Source organism: Lichenostomus cassidix, chromosome 1Aa (genome assembly GCF_008360975.1).
Source record: "Lichenostomus cassidix isolate B80296 chromosome 1Aa, HeHo_3.0, whole genome shotgun sequence".
Classification (NCBI taxonomy): Eukaryota; Metazoa; Chordata; class Aves; order Passeriformes; family Meliphagidae; genus Lichenostomus; species Lichenostomus cassidix.
Window position 1 is genome coordinate 44,721,152 of NC_139480.1, and position 21,644 is coordinate 44,742,795.

General features: G+C 40.9%; 1 protein-coding gene across 9 annotated transcripts in view; it reads right to left on the minus strand.

The window, feature by feature from the left end:
• ANKS1B (ankyrin repeat and sterile alpha motif domain containing 1B) overlaps window positions 1-21,644 on the minus strand; it is a 397,467-nt gene that overhangs the window by 29,782 nt on the left and 346,041 nt on the right. For 6 of the 9 annotated variants that reach the window (XM_085047083.1, XM_085047078.1, XM_085047079.1 and 3 more), the window contains 3 exons: window positions 19,012-19,119; window positions 13,796-13,975; window positions 1,722-1,796 (listed from right to left, as the gene is read on the minus strand). In XM_085047083.1, the coding sequence (XP_084903209.1) occupies window positions 1,722-1,796; window positions 13,796-13,975; window positions 19,012-19,119 (363 nt within the window). The remainder of the gene's footprint in view (window positions 1-1,721; window positions 1,797-13,795; window positions 13,976-19,011; window positions 19,120-21,644) is intronic. The other 3 variants (XM_085047084.1, XM_085047082.1, XM_085047077.1) reach the window with 2 other exon arrangements.

Below are 21,644 nucleotides of genomic sequence, written 5' to 3' on the forward strand. Positions count from 1 at the left end.
TGTTTGATTTAAGTTTTAAAAATAGATATGATAGGATAAGGATTTTCTGGTTTGAATATTTAATTTGCAATTATAAGAAATAATCAAACATTTAAGCTTATGTATTTTTTATGACACAATATACGGATGGAGATATTTATCTCTCTGATGAAGTAGAAAGGCAAGAGATAATTTCTTCCTCATCTAACTTTACAGCTCATCAGACAGCTGTGCAATTTATCACATGGTTTTTGCTGTACTGCCTGTGTTTTAGTATTCTAACCTCCCTATAATTTTAACCAGCACCTTTCCTCTCTTTGGCCTCTGCTAACTTGAAAAAGATTTTTTTGCTCCACATTTTGCAGATAAAGAATTTATAATCAGAAAATGGTCTCAAATCAGGTGCCAGAGTGGTAAGGATTCAATCCTTTTAAGATGACAACTTTTAATAGCCTTAGAGACCAATACCTTGTTCTCTTGCAGTGCTTTCTAACCCCGAAGACAGGCAGTTCTCAGTGCTCTAGAAGGGGTCAGATGCTTGATGTCAAATGAGCCACAGAAGCAGACTACAGCTATTAGGTATTTTTTTACAATTGCTGCACATTTTTCCTATCTCATCCTATTTTCTGCAAAGTGTATTTGACTCGTATTGAAGGCACCTGGATGCAGACAGAGTTGCAGATAAGACGCAACCTCAATAAATCTATAAAAATCTAACACCTCCCTCGTCTTTTTATAAAAATGTCACGTTAAAAAGCCTCCATGCTAAAAGGAAGAAAAAACAAGAAGGCCTCGTTTTAAGTGGTTTGAATGTAGTTATTTTTAACAAGGTACCACATCTTATAACTTTTCACCTGTTAAGCCTCATGCCTAGTTATGGTAACGCATTTTAGTTACCATGACAACAACAAATTGGAGCACACATGGATACAACAGTTCTGGCTGAAAAATTTATAATTTTCTCCCCGTAAAAATTTTAAATGTTCTGCAGAGCAGTCGAATCCTCATTATTTGCTTGTGTTTTAATTCCTAGAGGAAAACAAATTTTTTCAGCTCCTTATAGTCCGGCTTTTGAAATAATGGAAACAGGTTCATGGTGTACTTGGATTTGAAAAACTTCTAACGCTCAGTAGTCAAAACAGCCCCTCTCTGGCAGAAATGTTCCAAGGAGGCGTGACAGAACTGGGAGAAATCTACAGCTGCTCTCAAATACTCTGCTGATCACACCGCAGTACGGATCACCAGGTTTGCTCTCACGTGCACAGCGTCTGTGACTGCCACAGGAGTGACAAAAATTCAGGGCACCATCCGCGCTCCCTCCAACCCCCAAAGTGCCTCTGCAAAGGCACTTTGCAGCGAACTGAGTGACCTCAGCTGGGCAAAGCCTGCAGACCAACACAGAGAGGGCAGCACGACACACTGCGGGGTGAAACTGTGCAAACCCAGCCGTTTACACGGTTTCTCTTGGGAAGAGCGAGTGAACAGAAACACCAGGAACAGAATTCCAAGCTCCCCCTGGGCCAGACGGCTGCTGGCAGTGCCCCCCGTCCTGTATGACGCACAGCACGGAGCCGACACACGCTAACCACATGGCACACACACGGATGCACACACGGTCCCCGCGCAGGACAAGTCACGGACTGCTGTTGTCACCCCAGCGACACGACACCCGTGGAGAACACCAAGGCGACAGACTGTACATCCATAGAGTGACAACACGGCCGTTGATCGCTGTATCTTACATTATGAACCTGATGGATCGATGAGAAAGGATATCCTGCATTCTGGTTGGTCCAGATCTCACAGACCGAAGACTGCTAATATAAACAGAAAACTGTATCTCATCTTGTAAATATTAGTGCGCTGCAACTGCCAAAAGGCAAGAATAATTAAGAAAAGGCTTGCAATAATACTAAAGGAGGAAGTAAAACAGTTGTTAAAAGTAATTTTTTAATTTATTTGCTGACAAAATATTTTTGGACTGACTGAAAAGAAACGTAGCTTATTCAGAGACTTTAGAAGAGGTTTCAGACCACGAGTACAAGAAAACAATTTAGTCAGAAGTGTTCACGATGTAAAGAGATAAAGTTATGCAAGCATAAATAGAAACTGCCTAGAGCAGAAGAAATACTGGTTACTTTCAGTTTTTGGCAGGGAAGAGGTTTGAAGTCAACATCCCAAGTAAGTTTGGGACTTAAATCTCTCTCTGTTGGAGACGTTCATAGGGAGAAAGGAAGGGAAAAATCTGGCAACACAATCAACAGGAAAATACATTTTCTTTATAACAATTACCAGAAATGAATGCATTGCAATTTAGTGAAGCAGCTGCCCGTGATCTCCTTCTAACAACAGTTCCTTTGCATACTAAGATACAGATCATATTACCTTTGGCATTGACCATGACCCCAGTGTGTAAATGAAAGTTTTCAGTCTACCCTCTACATTATTGTACAGAGAATCTGCAGTAGCAAAGCAAAGTAAGCATCCTGTAGCATCTCCAGCAAAAGCAGCAGAACCAGGCAAGCACAGCATTCACCGGCATCTTTTATATATTTCCTTGTTTGGACAATCATCAATAAAGCATCTGTGGCACCTCAGCAAAAGCTCAGATAACGTTTTACAGTAGCCAGGCAACTAAAACAAAGCATCAGACGTAGGGTCTGCCCACGCCATCTTCAGCAGGCAGCAACAAAAGGCAATAAACAGACATGAAAAACGCAACTACAGCATCCAGAAGAGACAGCAATTAATATATCAGTAATTTAAAAACATCAAGAATGTGCATTGCTGGTTCTTGTCAGCAGCAGCAGCAGCAGCAGGAATTTAGCACCAATGCTCAAATCAACCCGAAGAAGTGCAACTCTTCTTAAAATATGATGCTTGCTCTTACCTTTTGTAGCCTGCAACCTGGCTGCCTGGCTGATGACAGAATAGGTTACCACTTCTGGTTACTGTCAGGGAAGCCTGGCATCCTCTGGACTCAATACAGAGCACTGCCAGACAGCCTGGTGGCTGCCTAATGTTGTTAATTGTCCCTTATTTCCTTCATGATCTGAAATGCATGAGCACACATCCCTCCCTCCAGCTTCAGTAATTTTAAAACTTTCACACATGTGGTTAATTACACCTCCCTCATCTTGTTTTCAAAGTTCTTTGCTTCTCCTTCATGGTGTGCAGGGCTCTACACTTTGACAGAATTAGCTAATTAGAGCTCTGACTTTTGTTCAGTCTTCTACCTCATCCCCTGCAGCTTGCTACAAACCAGCCCTCCTCCATGTGATGAACACGGTCTCAGTGCAAGGCCAGCAGCAAACACTGCTGCAGCTACTTCTGCTGTGCCATCCTTAGCACATTGTTCTAGTGGTAACCAATGACCTTTTTATGTGTTTGTCAAGCAAACTGACTTCTGGATGTTCTGGCCATGCCTATGGCTGTGAGGCCTGTATTTGTTTGCCCGAGGAGGGGAAGATTCCTGAATAGGAATCCATGGCAGAAGGTTGTGCCTCTGCTTTTTGAGAGCAGAGCAAAGAGAAGGCATTTTCATGCTGGTGCAGCCTGCCCAAGCATCTGGTAATCAAGGTAATCAAGGAAACCTGCTGCACTGCAATTTGGTACTGAAAGCAGTAAGGGATGCAGCAGGATATGCATGCTGGCATATGTTTGACTTCTCCCCAGCACTGGCACGATGCTGCCACGTTGTGCGGGCTCTTCTCAGCATCATGATATTCTTGAGACAAAAATATGACCCTAAATGCTGCCCCTCTCAGGGACTTGCCTTTAGGGATTGGTGTGAAGCCTCAGCCAGCTCAGCTGTGACCTGTAGGCTGTTCCTGAGCAGCAGAGGCATGCAGGGCTCTCCCACTGCAGCACCCAAAGGTGTTGGTACATCAGGGACATCCTTCAGCTGCCCTGCTGCTAACTCAGGGACAGGGAACACTGCAACAAGTGTGTGTGCAGGCTTCAGGCTGCTCCATTCAAAAAGAGGGCAAGGAATTAATCCTCTCTTACACTTACCATTCTGCCCCTCCCTCCCCAGCTCATCTTCCCCCAAATGGAAGCCCAGCCCAGTTAGGGTACTCCCCCCAAGAACTGGGAACTCTCAGCTTGATGCCCTTCTCCGACTGAGGGAAATCACACCTTTGCAGTTCACCTTTGTCTTTCACAGGTTAAAGCAGCAGCAGAAGACAGGCTGTCTTCAACCCCTTTTATAAATGGGGGGAAGAAGAGTGCCTAAAAGCAGATGTTTGGAGCACTCATGTATGAGAGAAAAGTTTTGGGTCCAAGTCTCTGCTCTGAGAACTGTTCAAGTGAATTTCCCCCCTCAAACAGACCTACCTCCAGAATTAAAGGTTTGAAGGATCTAGGCTTAAGTGAAAACATCTTTATATACAATCAATAATAAATCAAGCAGAGCAGCAAAGACAGAGAATTTCCCTTGACTCCACCAACGCCTGGTCAGAAGGGCAGCAGTGTAAAGCTCATTAGTCAGTTTTGCATTCATTAATGTTTGAAACACAAAGGTACTGAAATGCAGTGCAGATGGAACACTAATTTCAGAGATGGTAATGAATTCAAATTCAGAAATCAACCTTTTCCTTGCACCATTGTAAAAATATTTAGCATTTACTATATACATATTTTATATCTTCAAAGTACTTGAAACTTCTTATGAATTATGAAATGCCCAGAAGAAGTACTTAAAGTTGCATATCCCTGTGCTGAAGAGGAAGGAACCAAGGCAAGTAAAAAGGTTAAGTGATTATCTGAGGCCAAAAAATAGACAGTAGAAGGAAGAATGGGGATTAGGCTTCAAACACTCACAATTTGCAGCTCCCAAAACATATGCTCTCAAGGAAAAGGTAAAGAATTCAATCTGTGCATACACTTCCACCACAATAAACACAAATACACTTGGGCACCCAGTACCACTGGCACAGAGGTTCTGTGAAAGAATTTAATGAAGAATATTTTCCTAAATAAGAAGAGCAAAAAAGATCATCATCTGTTGTCTGATTGGTATCAAACATGCTGTTATACCTTAATACTTCCCAAAAGATAAATGCTTACAAGAATGTCGCAGAAGATTCTGCTGTCACATTTTTGTGGTCCATGCATAAGAGGTTTCCTTATCTGGTCATGGAGGAACACAACTCTGACAGGCAGAAGTGGCAAAGGAAGAGTGAAAAGAATTATCCAAGGAAAACTTTACGCTTCCTCCACATAGACCAGGAAATCTAGGTTGTTAATCTGAAGAAAGCAAGTAACCATAAGACTGATAATAGAAATCATAGGCTTTCTAAGAGGAGGAAAGGAGGAAAGTGACCAAAAAGAACACCTGGATAGCACATGCAGGAGGAGCAGGAACTGGGTGGAAGGCAGTCCAGATGTATTCATTACAGCTCAACGAATTTCACTTGATGGCATGTTAAAGAGATGTTAAAGGTTTTCCTAAATTAGAAGCCATTATCCTTGAAAAGTCATAGAAGATACTAAAGGACCGAAGAAGGGCTAAAAGAATTTTTAAGATGGGAGAAAAGGAAGGTTCAGAAAGTTATAGCCAGGCTAACTGCAGGGACCAGCAAGTGACTAGAAATTTTTAAAAATCCAGCCACCATCTGCTAGTTCTCACGACCTTCTGACATCGCACCTTGCCATCTGCAATAAGCACTCAGGAATATATATGTATGCATGTGTATATTTATATCCATGCATACATTACTGAGAATAACAAAGAAAAAGTGTAATATGGCCTGCCATGTGCTACCAAGACAGTTTCTATGTGCCAAGAAAAATTCAAGATGTTCATAATGAGGTTCTTCAGTATGAATCATCTCAGATCAAATTTCCTTCCTGTGCTGGGAAACTGGCCGATTAAATCAGCAGCAGCAAGGAGAAGTACAGCAAGGCTTGGACACTGTGTGACTCCCGATGCACCATGTTTCCAGAATAATTATTGGTATTTAAGCACAAATGGACTGAACATGTCAAGGCAATCTGCAAGGACCTGCTCCATGCTGTGGCTTGGAGGAGTGCCAGTGCTCCCTAAGGAGGATCCTGAAGTGAGGGACTTTTCAGAACGGGGTAAGAACCAAAAATGGATCTGATGAACTACAGATCAGTCAGACGAAATTTAGTAGGATTATGCACAGATATAAAATAGCAAATAAATTAGCAAAGTGATTTAAGTTGCGGGAGGTCAAAAAAGATCTGAAAGTTTCAGTATACTTCAAATTAGATAGAGCAGTTTTTCAAAAGAATAAGGATATAAATCACAGGAAAATTCATGCTGAAAGGAAGCTCAGGAAGTCTCCACTCCAACTCCAGCTCAAAGCAGGAGCAGCTGTGAGATGAGACCAGATTGCCCAGGGCTTCATCCTGTCAGGTCTTGAAAACCTCAAGGACAGACTGTGAACAACCTGTCCATATGGGGAGAAAGTTTCTCTTGGCATCCAGTTTTAGTACCCAAAGCCACCTCTCCTCCAGTCAACCCTGGTTGTCCAGACGCTCCTCAGAGAGTAGCTGCTTCAGCTCCAAACCATCTTGGTGGCCCTTTGCTGAATTTCCTTCTCCTATACAAAACCCCCATGGTAATTAATAAAAGCAGCGTGGGAAGAAAATTTTGAGCCATATGGGGCAGCCACCAGCGAGGTCTCATATGGGGTAACGTTCAGTTTTAGCCACTGCTGTGCAAGGAGGGAATCCAGGAGAGAGTGACAACAACCAACAGAGGTCTAGAAAACACAGGGCAAGGCTCTGGGTAGGAAAATGGTTTGTTCAGCCCTAAGCTGGCCTGAGTAGAGGTTATTGGTGACTCCTGATCTTCTGCTGCCTTTCCCACCTCTCCTCAGCAAGGCCATCCTCTCACACTTCCACGTGGCAGAGATGGTGTCCAGGGAAAAGAGGAGGTGCTGAACATAAGCTCTGGGCTTATTCCCCTGCCACCTCTCCCTTTGTGTCTCACCACAGGTTGAGCCTTGGAAAATTGCTCTCATCTCCCAGCACTGCAGCTCCAGCAAGGCGCAGGAGAGATGGAGAGAAACAGCAGCAAACCCTACTCCCTCTCATGTGCATTATCTAACTTGCTAACTGTAATTCAGTCTAGCTCCAGAAATAAGGATAATTTTGGATTAAATCCCAGAAAAATCACTCTTGGCATGGTGAACAAACTTTGAAGGTGCAACAGTTGAAAGAAACAAATGAAAATCAGATGAATGAGGCTGTCTGGCCCCTTTTATAATTGTCACTCCAAGTGTTTTAGGACCATAGGAGAGCAGTTGTGCCATCTCAATAGATGCCACTTCCCTGAATGTTCTCAAAGCTCTGGGGAAAGCTTGTCTTACCAGCAGAAATTATCACAAATTCTCCTTCAGAAAAAAGACATTCAGAGATGAAGAGCGAAATTTAAAATTTGTATTTCTTTTAGAGAAGAAGAAACTTGAAATATTACTTGATAGAAGAATTACATATTTTGTAATGGTATCTTTCTTGTGCTTCTCCTGAAAATACTTCACATTAAAATTTCCAGAAAACAGCTGGGCCTCTTGGTCTGGGTCTCTTGCAGAAGAAACTTCTGGAGAAACACCAGTGAAGATCATGAGACTTTAATCCCTGAACATAACATATAGATATCTACCTTTCTGCCAAAAAATACCCCCAAACAACAAAAATGCTCTTTCAAAAGAGCAGCCCAAACTCTAAGTACAGCTATTTTACAGCAGATCAAAAATGTATTAGATATTAAAATTCTGTTTCCATACAATCTTTTCAAAATAGACCTTCTAGTTCACGAGACTGGGTGTGAAAAACAGTAAATTAATGAAGAACATTTTTCCTTTTCTTGGTGTAGTATTTATGGCTTAAGTTTGGATCATTAATACCAAATATAGAAGCGACTCCCTAATTCCATTTGCTGAAGCAACGTGTAGGTATGATCCCACCTCACACAACTTCAGTTCTAACATGTTAGCTTCTGTAACATCCTTGCAAAAATTCTATCTCTCTATTCAGGCAGAAATTAAGTAGGATTTTGATACCATCTCTATCAGTTTACATGTCCCTTGCCCTGAGAATTGTTGGATTTCCTGTCCATGGGAATGTTCAAGGCCAGGTGGGATGGGGCTTTGAGAAACCTGCTCTAGTGGAGGTGTCCCTGCTCAGGACAGGGAGGCTGGAACAGGATGATCTTTAAGGTGCCTTCCAACCCAGTGGTGGTTCTATGAAATACAAAATACTCAAGGGATCTAGGGATGAAAATTAGCTGAAATTTACAGATCAAGGTACAGCCATCTATTGGCATTTGCATCTATGTGAATTACAAATACAACTGCCAGCAATATCCATACCATGCAGTAGATTTAGTTAAGCATTTTCCTTTTGATGTTAAATTGAAGGTCATCACAGTTCAGTCATCCTTCAATATTAAAAATACAATGCAACTAAAATACAAACCTTAGAGCATTTTGTTTGGATTTGACCTTTTTTTTTTTTTAACTAGCTGTCTGTTTATCCTCACAATGTACACTATTTTATGCTTATAAAAAGTGGAAATAAGAAGCTTTAGAAGTAACAGGAGAATGAATCTAGACAACCGTATTTTTGTATTTACTGCTTCATAAATCAACTAGTAAAGAACTCTGTTATTTTATGAGTGATTTCAACCATTGATAAAAAAAACATTCTTCATTGCTTCTTAGATAATCTCATTTTACACACCAGTATTCTCCTGAGCGTATTTTTCTTCATTCACAGTAATATTTAAATCCTTCAAAAGCAGAGAAGGAGATGGGAAAACCAACACAAAATAAGTAAATAAAAATGTCATACTATGGTTTAAAGTTACAAAACTAAAAGTGAGTTTTTTATTTTCATCTCCTTCAAACTTTCTACGTCATCTTAATCAACCTGCAACATCCCTGTCCATCAGTTTTCCTACCTGAAAAATGGAAAACATTATTTTAAATCACACAGCCCCACAGTGCACTGGAAACAAAAATGCATTAGTACCTGTGAAATATTTGGAAGACATTATTGAGTTGAAGGTATAATTTCAGAAGGAAGCAAAATTATTTCACTATTTGAATATAAACCCACCTTTGCTAATTCTGTCTTTTGTTTTTGTTACATTTCTCCTCTTTCGCAGATAAACGATCTGTTGTACTAAATCCATTTAAATTATTGTCCCCTGCATATCAATCCTAACCTGGCAATGAATTATTGTATCTCACAAAATAATGTTGAAAAGCAGAATCCCAACAATCAGGACAGATATCCTTCAGATATCCTACTGTGCAGTCATTACAATGACCTTACATTTAAACTATTTTGTGTTTTAGGAAAAAAAGATTAAATAATTAATTTTTTTTTTTAAGTAAGAGCCTTCAGACCATGTGACTGAAGAACCCAGAAAGGCTTCCAAAATTAAGCCTGAGTTCAGCAACTCTGGGAAAGAACTTCTCCTATCAGCCTTTGTGAATAATTTTTCCAACTCTCTCAGATCTTGAAAGATCTCTTCCTCCCATCACAGCTCACTGGGGTGCCCTGCCATGGGTCATGGGTAGGTTTATCCTACTGGAAAGCCTACTTTGGCTCATTCCCAGTTTGTCCTCCCCAAGGCAGACCCAGGCTGGAGCCTTCCCCAGAGAGGCTCCTGCCCTCTGTGTCCCCAAATGACAGAGCTCTCCCAGCTTGGGCTGCCAGGGGTTCAGCACCATGGGGAGAGCGTGGCACAGCACAGGGGGATGCCTGTCCCAGCTCTGCTTCTGCCAGGAGTGCCACAGGCAGGGGTGCTTCCTGCACCTCCCTGCACAGGGAAGATGTTTTTGGCCCTCACTCCTGGCTCAGGGCAGGGTGCAGAGCTCTGAACACCACGGCGAGAGGTCTCACAGACCAGGGTGGCTAAAAGCACCATATGTCGCTGGCTGGCGCGATAAATAGCCACAGCCTTGGGCTGGCAGTCTGGAATATGCTTGCAGCTACTACCTACAGCTTCTCTCCTGCCTGGAGAATTGCAAATCCTAAACAGGTGACATTTTAACTGAAGTATTTTAATGAATTTAGCTGTGATTCCTTTTAACCTCTGAAGTTCTTCCCCGCAACTATTTGAGGGGTGAATGAGGAGCCCAATCCCTTCAATGGGACTCCTCCTCCTACCAGTTCTGGTTCCAAGGTACTCAAGCTTTGCCTGCATGATTTCAGTTCTATTTTAAAAGTTCAGGCAATCTTAAGAACGACCTCAGCTATTTTAAACTACGTTAATTTGATCATACTAACCTACAGTGTGCAGGCTCAAAATTCAACATCCACAGTCAGTGATGACTCAGACTACTCATTCCTTTCTAGATTTTTTTTCTCTTTTTTTTTTGGGAAACAAACTATCTCACAACCTTCTGTATTACCATTTTGGCATTTATGGTTTATACAACCAGACATCACAGACTTTCAGATCAACCAGGGGATTGGATGACCAAACCTATTCCACTGGGGAATCTAAATTGGTTCGACTCATTGTTTATATTACGATTTTCCCCTTAGGTCACAAACAGTCTGCTAGGGAACTGCAAATGAAGGTACATGCTGGCCTTGAGACAAAACCACCCACATTAAGTAAATTTAAATCAGTGCTTCCTCCAGGAAACAAAGAGTTGTATTACTTACAAGCAGATTTGACTACGGTTTAGAGAACTGTTTAAACCCATCCAGCGCATCAAAGGAAAACAGATTTAAGCTGCTGTGCTCATTGTTTAAGAAACACTGGTTGATTGATGCAAAGATCAACATGCTTGACGACTCCCTGTAACAGTTCCGTGAAAACACCATACAACACAGGCCATAGTAAAGATGGAAACATCCAATTTCATCAAAATATCGTCACATTTTAGATTTTAAATTGAGGAGAAGATAGTCTTAATCTAACATTTTTGAAATAAAATCAAATTCATGAAAGCAATACAACAAACAAGTTTGCAATACTGTGTCAGCCTCTCTCTTCAAGGCCATAAAAATGCCCATTAATCTCATCATCAAGAACACACCTAAAACACTTTCAAAACATCACAGCATCCAAGATGTCTTTATGCACATTTGTACACTACAGCATCCAGTAAACATGCAGATTCACACAGCAGCATGCAAACAGCCTAGCAAAGTTAGGGTTAAGACAAAGAACATCCTCAAAGCAATTCAAATAATCCCTCAAAGATCATCCTCTTTGTGAGAAGTATTCTAGCTGGGAAGCTGTACTGGTATCAGTTCAGAAGTTGCTGTTGATCTGACACAAGCCAAAGGAACCAGCAAACTGCAAGGAGAAAGTTGCTAAATAAAAGAAAAAAACCCAAAACCCCACAACACATGGAGCAGAAGGCTGATGTTAAGAATCAGTTGGATCTCTTTTATTTTGCAGAAACAATTATTTTACCTTTAAATTTAAAGGGGCTTTGGGGGAAAAGATTGAAGGAAATATAGTTAATTTTGCCAGAGCACATATTGCAAAAAATAAATTTAAGAATCTATTTTTGGGCTAGAATCGTTGAAGAAATCCCTGATTAGCCTCTTAATGGGGTGAGTCCAATTTATTGCGAATGATCACCAGAGGGAGTCATTGACTTTCCCATTAAAGTCAAAGGGAATTTTACATACATCAGGAACGCAGAATTTGGGGGCAGAGCTGAAAAAGACTTCAAATGGATTGGAGTTCAGGGAACAACACAAACCACTTTTTATGGATTTCATCTGAATCCATTTTTCCCTTTGGAGTCCCAGAGGATGACTGCTATATTCCATGGTTAAAGCTAGAGAGAAGGCAATGAAGTCATCCATTCAGTGGGTACACACTTCCACAAAAATAAAAAGAAAAAAAAAGAATATCCCTTAAGCACTTAATTAGTTCTACAGGAGTTTGGAGTGGTGCAAACCACTTTTCTCAGTTTTCTCTTTGGACATGCAAAATATCACAGCCCTTCTGGAGATGCAGTATTCAACAGCACAAAGAAAATCTCCAGGTGTTATATATGAGAGTATGTCATACCTCTTGGGAATATCAGGACTTCAATCAATAAAAGAAGAGAGTGAAATGGAGTCAGAGAAAATTGCTAGCATAGGGTTTTTTGGGGTTGTTTTTTGTTTGTTTTGGTTTATTTTTTGTCTTCAATATTAGTGACTAAAAGAAGTAGCAAGCATCAGGATTTGTGAACCAAGTGCTAAAATGAACTACTTAGACAAACCAGTCTACTCAGCCACAAGCAAGTGTGCATTTTATGCTTGAACACCTAAATTTCATGACCTTCAAGAAATATTTTCATTTTAAAAACTTGTCTTTTCTTTGCTGGACTTCAGCTCAGCCCTGTTCTTGCCACAGAAGCCCAGCAGACTGGTTTGAAAACAAGCTCATTCCCTCCACAACTTGCTCCTTAATTCTGTACAAGAAGATTGTATAGCACAAAATTAGATTAAAAAAGGGGAAGGCAACAGCCCCACCCAGCCAATTGCAATTTCACCTTCCTAGAAATGTCCTCTGAACAAATGAAATTCAATTTGTTTCTGTGTTCCCAGGTAATGGCAGCACCTTGTTTTGTTTGTTTATTTAATTACTTCTTGTTCATGTAATTAGCTGACAGACTGCAGCCTTTTGTTCATTACAATATAGTTATTTGCATAGCTGTTTCCATTTTGAGGCTGAATGTTGGACAGAGGCTCTATTTTGGGTTGTGGCAGGCACAGACCCTGCTGGGAAGCCTCATGCAGGGAAGCTTGCAGCAACCTGCTCCTTCGTGGAATGAGTCTCTCCAGGAACTGCCCTGGCTGCCCATCTGCTTCTGACAGCAAATCAAAGTCTAATTCCAGCATGCAGCTGAAGGCCTGGCTGTCTTTCATCATCTTGTGTATCACCACAAACCAGCTGAGTTCATTCTAAGGAATTTTCACCAATAGGCTGTCCATGCAAAATTTACTGCTCTTTAGACTGGATATTAGGAAAAATTTCTTCACTGAAAGTGTGGTCAGGCACTGGAGTGAGCTGTCCAGGGAAATGGTTCAATCACCATCCCTGGAAGCATTCAAAAACATGTAGGTGTTTCTGGGACACAGTTTAGTGGGGAATATGGCAGTGCTGAGTTAAGGGTTGGAGTTGAAGACCTTAAGGGTCTTTTCCATTCTACATGGTTCTACGATTCTGTGGCATTACTCTGCTCAACATATGCTTAATTTAAAATTATCAGCACTCTTTTCAGTGGTTGGGTGAAAAAAATTCAGAGAGGGAGGTTACTTTAGGCTTTCTTTCATGAACAGCTTGTTTTAAGATCCAGTTAAGTCTAGCAGTGCTCAAATGAGTTTTTGCACAGTTAAATCTTTTTTTTTTTAATATAATCAAGATATATCCCCAGATCACAGTTTTGCAGAATGTTGACCCTTCCCATTCATAAATGCAGCAATCATTACCCTTTGAGTCCTCTGAGTTTCTGGCAGTGAACTGCTGCCAGCTGATTTTTATCTAGGTTGCTCAGAATTTGAGGAATCTGCACCTAACTATAAAAATGAGAGGCAGAGTTGGTGCTGGGGGAAGACCGCACACTCTGGCACAGAAACCACCTTCATCTCAGCCTCCAGGCATCCAAACACCCCCAAAACTCTACCTCTCATTAGAAATTACACACCAACACACCAATTTACACTATTTGAAACATAGAGAGCTGGAAAAGACAGCTTGGAAAAATTTGTTGTTTACAACTCAGCCTTCATATCCACCCCACTGCTCTGGTCAGGATTAGCTCTGTAACCAAAAGCAGCATGGCCCAGCCTTTTATCGGCGCTGTTTTCGTCCTACCTGTGCCATCTGCCTCTCCAGCTTTGACCGGGGAATATCATCAAAGTAGTTTTCATTTCTTCTTCTCCTTGCATCGCCCTGCATGATAATGTGGGGAACGTCCAGGGAGCCACCAGTAGTGAAAGTGCTTTGGCTAAGTGATGGAGACAACTGAGGAGGAGTGTGGTTACCACTGGGTTCCTGGACAGAGGAAGAAAAATGCAGCATAAGAAGAAGAGCATATTGCTGACTTTAAATCACACATTTTAAAAGTGCATTTGAATGGCTCACACTAAAAAAAATTATGGAACAATTCCTGCAGTAGAGGTTACTGTGGATGAACTTTTGAGATTTGCTACCTGAGGTGCAGAGCCCATGTGGAAGGAAAAATAGTTCACTATTTACATGAACTAGTGGCAAATTTCCTCTCCAAAACCTCCCTGCATAATATATACTCTCTTCTAAAGATAAAACAGTGAGCTACCTATTGTCAAGGCCCAAATACAGCCATGATTTAGGACTAGCCATTTGTAAGATGAAATACATTCTCACCACTTCTGAGCAGCTGCTCTGAGCAGTGAAAGTGATTCAAAAGTGATTTGAACACTAGCAGCATCTCTTGCTGGAAAAAAGAAATGCCTGTCCATTCACACAGTATAGACATTTTGTTGCAATTTTTATAGGTTTTGCAGAACATCCATTTTAACTTGAAGTACCAGATATCAGACACAAGCTAAATACCAATTCCTGGAGTGCATGAAAGCATCAGAGTACAAACATTTTACCTGGCTTTTCTTGTTACCTGTACTGAACTGCTAACCTTGTATCAGTCAGCATGCAAACACCACACTGAATTGATAAATAAATCCCACCTAATAAATAAACAGCTCATCCTGGTACATATTTCAGAATGGGAAATGTTCCTCTCTCCTGATGTAAGTGACTGGGCAGAATGTCTCCAGGAGCACATTCACACTGGGCAGAGCTTCTCTGAAGCTTCTCTAGACCTTCTCTAAACCACCTGCTGCTGGAATATTTCAATACTGAGCACCAAGAAGGGACCTGAAGATAGTGGAGTAAGCAAAGACCTGCTCCAGAGTGGAAGGTAAAAAAGTTCTGCCTTTTTATTTAAAGAGAAAAGGTGGATGATTCATGCATGATTACATTGAAGTAAGCCCCGTTCTGAAAAGCATTAAGGTACTTTACTCCATGCTATTAAGAAACAAGATCTGGTGGAAGAAATCAGAGAGTTGTAATCTCTTCCAAATGGAAAGGAAAGTTCAAGTCATAGCAATGTCTGATGTCAATATTTGAAGTGTAGGAGTCTACGTGACTTTATTCCTTGCAATCACAGTAATGGATTAGTATTTTTCATGTTGCCAACAAGAAAAATGTTAGGAAAATATAGCTCTTTAGTAATTTTTAATTAACTGGTATTTTTTTTTTAATTCTCTAGTATTCCTATGATCTGAGACAAGCACTTGACATTTCCCAGGGCAAAGAAAATAGTGTTTTCCTCTTAGGAATAATCTTTTCCCTCCTTCACAAAAATCCACCTACATTTGGCCCAGTTAAAATCTTCTGAAAAGCTGTAGTCTGCACATGCTCAGAAGGTTCTGTGAGGCATTATCTCCAAAACCTACAGTCCCTGGGCCTAACAACATGGTGCACACAGCTCTGCCCTGCAAATAACCTGAGTACAGGGGCACCAAACAAGATCCTCTCTAGTGACTGTTGCCTGCTGCTCCAGCCAGGCAGGGAACCACTCTCTGCTCTGAATCTGGATTCACCCACTGTTGTAGGCTCATAGGGCCACCAGTGTACCAAAGTGACAGATGAATATAGAGATTCCAGCCCTCATCAAGCTTTTCATATAATGTATTCATATTTCAAGCTGCATATAAAGAGGAAATTCACTCCGAGATCTATATTGGAAGATTGCTGGCAAGGCAATACAGACAAGAAATACCAACTCAAGAAATAAAAGAATTACCAAGCCTCTGCATTATGGAACAGTATGTCATTGTATGATTTTATGCTATTTTCTCAAAGTTGTCCTTCACAGCACAGATGGATCCTCAACTGTGCAGCGTGTTGTCATATACTCAGCACCGTGTTATCATTAGTTACCATGCAGTCAATGTTTTATTCTCGCCTCCTTTCCTGGCCCCAAACCTCTTTCCTAAACTCTTTTCAAATCCTGCTCTGAAGATGGGATGATTAATGTCATCCTATTCATGATGCTCGTAAGTGCTTTACAAATGTCAATCAATTAATTTTCACCACACCCTGTGACTTCTGGCATTTTATAATCACTGCTTTAGCGTGGGTGACACGAGACACATGGACAAAGGTTAGAAAGTACCAGTCACTCAATTACAACATCTATTGCTTGATTTCCCAAGTGCTCGAGTTCCAAACTCCATTTCTGTTGATGCAATTTTCAGCAGTGTGCTCAGCACTAGTGTAAATCAGACTCAAGACTCCAGTCAAATATGGAGATTGTCAGTAACATTCAATTAGTGACTGTTTCTGAGGCAATTAACTAAATAACTTACCATGCATTGTCCAAGATTTTTGTGGCAAAAACAGGAGTAAATCTGTATCTTCTTAGGTACAGCTATTCCCTTAAACATGAGGTTTTCTCCCATTCTTCCTTCATTCCTCTTCCTCACTCCATACCCACCTCCTCATCTCCTAAAATAAACCTGCAGACCAGGCATGGACACCCTTGCAGGTACTACCATGGCCTCAGTACCACACTACTGGTAGTCCCCAGGAACTCATATCATGTTTCTACCTGGTTGTAAATGCAAGGACACATGGCCTGCAGGGATGCCTGATCACATATTTCACTGTCAAAATCTGCCTCATCCCCTCTCAGACCTGCTGCTCATGTACACCTGGAACCACAAAGGTCAGGGCTGGAAGGGAGCTTCAGAGATCCTTCCTCAAGTTGACTGGGCACATTTCATATCCCACAGGTATTTGTCTAACTCAAACCCAGGAATTCTCTCTAGTGAACTAATTCTTGTGTTAAACTATTATTTCTACTGTAACACTTCTTCTCCAAGTTTTCTGCCTAAATTGTTGGTCCTTCAAAACCACCCCACACAAAACCCCAAAACAAAACCCAAAAAAACCACACCAAAAAAAACAAACAAAAACAACCACAAAACATTTGAGTATAGAAAAGTATATTTGTATATAATGTAGATATATATTTGAATATATAGTGTATATATATTTATAATATACATAGAATATATATATTTGAATATAATATATTTGAGTATATTAGAAATCAAAATAATGTTTTCTTAGTACACATGCAACAAGGTACATTGTGGATATTTTAAAGCTTTTTAAGATCTTTTGCTTTTCTTCAATATTTAACCTTTTACTTTGAAATATTTAAAAGCTAATACAAAAACAGTCAAAAAAGATGAAGCATTAGCATTTCTTAGCTTGAGCTTGGGAACTTAATAGTAGACTTTAAATAAAAAATTACCTTTTCTACTGACGCAGAGCAGCCTGATCTAGTGGGAAGTGCTCCTGCTCATGGCAAAGAGGGTTGAAACTTGATGATCTTTAAGGTCCCTTCCAATCCAAACTATTCTATGATTCTATATAAATCAATCTTATAACAGCAGCAGGCAGTTTATGTAAGCCAATTTTCAAGCTACAAATTATTTCAGACTACAAACTAAACACTATGTCTTTGTTTCCTGGGAAATGGCATAGTAGCAGTTGACGGGAAAGAAAACCTTTATTCCAAATGCATGTCCTCCTCTTTAGGATTCTCTGTGAAGGCTCCAGTTCCAAGAGGTGATAAATGACATTTAGCACTGGCCTGCATCAGTAGCTGTAGCTGTGCAGCATCACACTACTTTTTATCATTTTGACTACAGATGGAGGACATCCAGTTTTCTCTTCCGTATTAACTAGGAATATATAGCGCTGACCACGAGGGTGGACTGTGGAAATTTTCCCACTTGCTGAAGAATAACTATTTATCCAGTCCAGAGTATTGAAGGCATTGAGCAAAAAAGTGTGCCTTGTAATCTGTTTTTCTTTCCTTGGAGTGTTTTAACACCTGCCATGCATCAGGAATCATTCACAAAATACATAAAAATAAAATACTAGAAAAACATCCACACGTTTGTGCAATATGCCTTAGGGCACATTACAGACCTGTCAGAACTTTTTAAATATGGCATTGGGAATATGTTGAATTAAGGGGTGGGATCTAAAATGTCTGAATGGGGCATCTGAGAATAAGCAGGGTGAAAACAGGCTGGTCACAGAAATTTTAAGTACACTTAAAAATAAGTCCTCATTCTGTCTTTCTGTATTTCTCTTTACACCAGGAAATTTCACTTGGGAGCACAGACACTCTGACATTTTGAAATTTAATCCCAAATGAGATTCCCATCAGAAATGCAGCCCCATGAAAATAATCAGTTCCAATCAAATACAAAAGGTGTGACCTAAAACATCAAAATAAAAATGTTGCTATGGACTCTGTTGGAGAACGCAGCAGGAATTAGCCATCAGACCACAACTTGATAAGAGCAGCAGACAGCAAGTAAGCAAAGGCATTGGATTGGAGAAACTGAGTGAAGGTGGTGGAATGAGAGGAGATTAAATGTGGTCAAGTGTGGAAAAACCCCAGGGACATTGCAACAGGGTTTCTGAAAGAGGGAATACAGATGAAAATTTAAAACACGATGAAGCTTTTGATATACACAGATGCCTTAATGGCATTTATATCTCAAAAATTTCAAGAGGTTCTCCTTAAAGAAAGCCTAAAGCATATGTCTGAAAAGTAAGTGCAAACATTTGAAAACATGAAAGGAAAATGGTAACTCTCCTGCAATATCGATCAGCTGGGTTGGGATTCCTGTGGGCAGATGTAGACGTGCAGCTTTTACATCCCTGGTCCTGAGCTAGTTTCTTGAGCAAAGATAAGCTGGTACTTCTGAGATACTACTTATCTCATCCTAAGGCAGACATCTGAAACAGGTCAGATGGATCACCCCGTAAAAATGTCAGTGTATCTCTGCTGGCCATGCAGGGAAGTGTGACAGAGCAGGTCAGCCTGAGATGTCCAAATTGTACACCTCTGAAGTGAGGGAAGTTGAATCCCACTGGAAGTAGCTGCTGTTTTCGTGTGAATGTTATGGAACCCTTGCTGACTTGCCAAGAAATGCAAACAAATTTCCATGGGGACTCACCCTGAGGGTTATTGACCGAGGTGGTTTCTGAGGAGGATCTTCGTGAAGCCTGTCTCCCAAAGATGCCAGAACACGCTTCCGGTGGCCAATCAAGCTAATTTTTAAGACCTGAAATAATATTAAAAAAAAAATCATTAAAAGAGCACATTGAAAACATTAAATGAAGATCCATTCAGATCGAAGCCATTTTCTGTTTAAACCTTTTAACAAGTTAGTTCTCTAGACAGGCTGAGCAGACAGGGAGCTGTGAGAGGCAAACGATCAGCAGAGAAAATGAGAGGTGAGATCAGAGGAAAAAACCTGTAAAATGAAGGAAGAAGCTAGAGCATGTAAAGATGTGGAAAACAAAAAAAAACAGACTAAAAAATGAGTAAAGAGGAAACAAAAATTAAATGAAGGCAGAAGAGCAGGAAGAAAAAAAGAGAAGGGGATAAGAAGAAGACTGGAGAAGGAAATGCAGAGGTACATGCAAACAGTGAGTGATGAGGATTAAAGTGATTCATGGGATGGATGAAGAAAAGAGTGAGAAACAGCCAGTGAATGCTTAGAGGGTGCAAGAAGGGAAAAAAGGAATTATACAATAAATAAGTGTTACCACTTTTAAATCTATTCACCATGCCTTTCATAGTGTTGCCTGGAAAGGGTTAAAACTGGAAGATTTGGCAGAGGAGAGAATAGTTTTGCTCAAAGTGACCTTGCAGCTGAGAATGCCAAAAATGTTGTTGTAGGGAAACGCCATTTATTATGCCTAATGTTGTTCATCCCCTGCCTGTTTTGAGAAGTAGAATTCCTGCAGAGGGATAACACAATCTCAGACACGGGGAAGCCTTGCGTTATGGAGAGGCAGGAGCCTTTCCCTCCCCTGCTGCCGGCTAGAACAGAGCCGTGTCCCAAAATAAATCTGCTCTTTGCATTTCGGCTGTGGTTTGATGGTTGCCCTTGGTTACCTGTATGGGTACATTCACACACACAGGTAATCTCCAAATATCTCATACAGTTTGTGTTATCATGTAGAATCATCCTCGTGTAAGAAACACAGGGTGGACAAACTTTGCACTGCAGTTCTATCACTTTTATCACATGCTATGAAAACAATCTGTTGCACAAAAATATGTCCATCAGTGGATATGTTCACACACCTCATGCTTGTCCAAACTCCAAGAACGTTGCTAAGAAGTTGCCCCAAATTTACTGCAACTACTCCTAATTTGTATTTCTCTGCGTCCCTGCCTCATACAAAACCACCACTGCTCTCAGGAAAACAGGGAGAGCAGAAGCTGCAAGTTGGAAATCTTAAGTATTAGTGGGGAAAAAAAATAGTATTTGAATGCTATTCTTTAATGGCTGCAATGGCTGGAGTGTAAAGAGTGTAAAGCAGCACTAATTGTAGCAGCAAGCCTCTGCTCTGCAAACAGCAGTGTCCTTACGTAACTCCTCCAGACTGTACATGTGGCTTCATACTCCAGAGCTGCCTCCATTCCCTCTCAGAAAACAGTACTTCCCACTATATTTAGGACCACCGTGTGTCAACACCCTTCAGTGGAGAGGAAGCTCTCGCTCAGCCTAGAAAAAGTAATAGTCCCCCAAAAAAACTGGAAATGCTAAATCTTGTATGAACCACTACCTCAGCTTAAGCAGTAGCACTAAGAGCTACAATTCACGAGAACAAACAAAACCCAAACCCCAGCAACTCCCCCGCTACATCTCTTAGAAGCAGTATCTCAAGATACGGTACAGCAACATGCTGTCATTATTCTGGCACCCTTGCCTATCCATCCATTATCCTGCCTAACCATGTGCACATGAATTCATCCCTGCTTGCTCTGTTAGATGTCTCTGCGCTATCTGATCCTGTTGAACATCAATAACCTCTCTTCTGCCCACATCCACGAAGTGATGGGCTATGACATGAAGCAGATGGAGGCCTTCCTCCGAGAGGCAGCTTACAGGGGTGTTGCAGACCCTGCAGCTCAGCAGCAGACACAAGCTGCAGTCCCACAAACCAGCCTGCTATGTGCTATCCTTCCCGTCTAAATCTAGAGAAGCAAGAGTGAAGCTGAGATAATGCAGGGCACAGAGAAATGCCTGAGGCATGCAGGAGACTTAGTTATGTATTCAGTTTACACTGAGTGTTAAACAGAAGGGTGCACAGTTTATCTCTGTATTTAACTAGATGAAACACGTGAATGAACTATAGCTGCTTTAAGCATTACTAAAGTAATGCACTTCAGTGAACTTGCTTCTTTCATAATGCTTCCCCATCAACAAGATCATTTATCCAGAGATTTTTAAGCCAAGCTAAAGTTCTTTGGGTTGTTTCAAGGTCCTCAGCACTCTGACTGCCTTATTAGTTATATCAAACCACACAAAGCAATTCTCTTTGGCTTCACAGAGCTGTTGAAAAACAGGAGAGAAAAGGACACAAGTCTTGAGGGACTGCACACGTAACAGATCAGCAGACAGGTCTAAATGACTAAATTATTTCAAAAACTGTTCTCAATTTGCAAGTTATACAGATTTCTAAACACCACAGGCACTGCTAAGCTTATTCCACATTTTTTTTTCTAATACAATGGTGGTTGCCCAAAATGTGAATGGAGGGATTTAATGATGCAACCTACAGAAACATACAG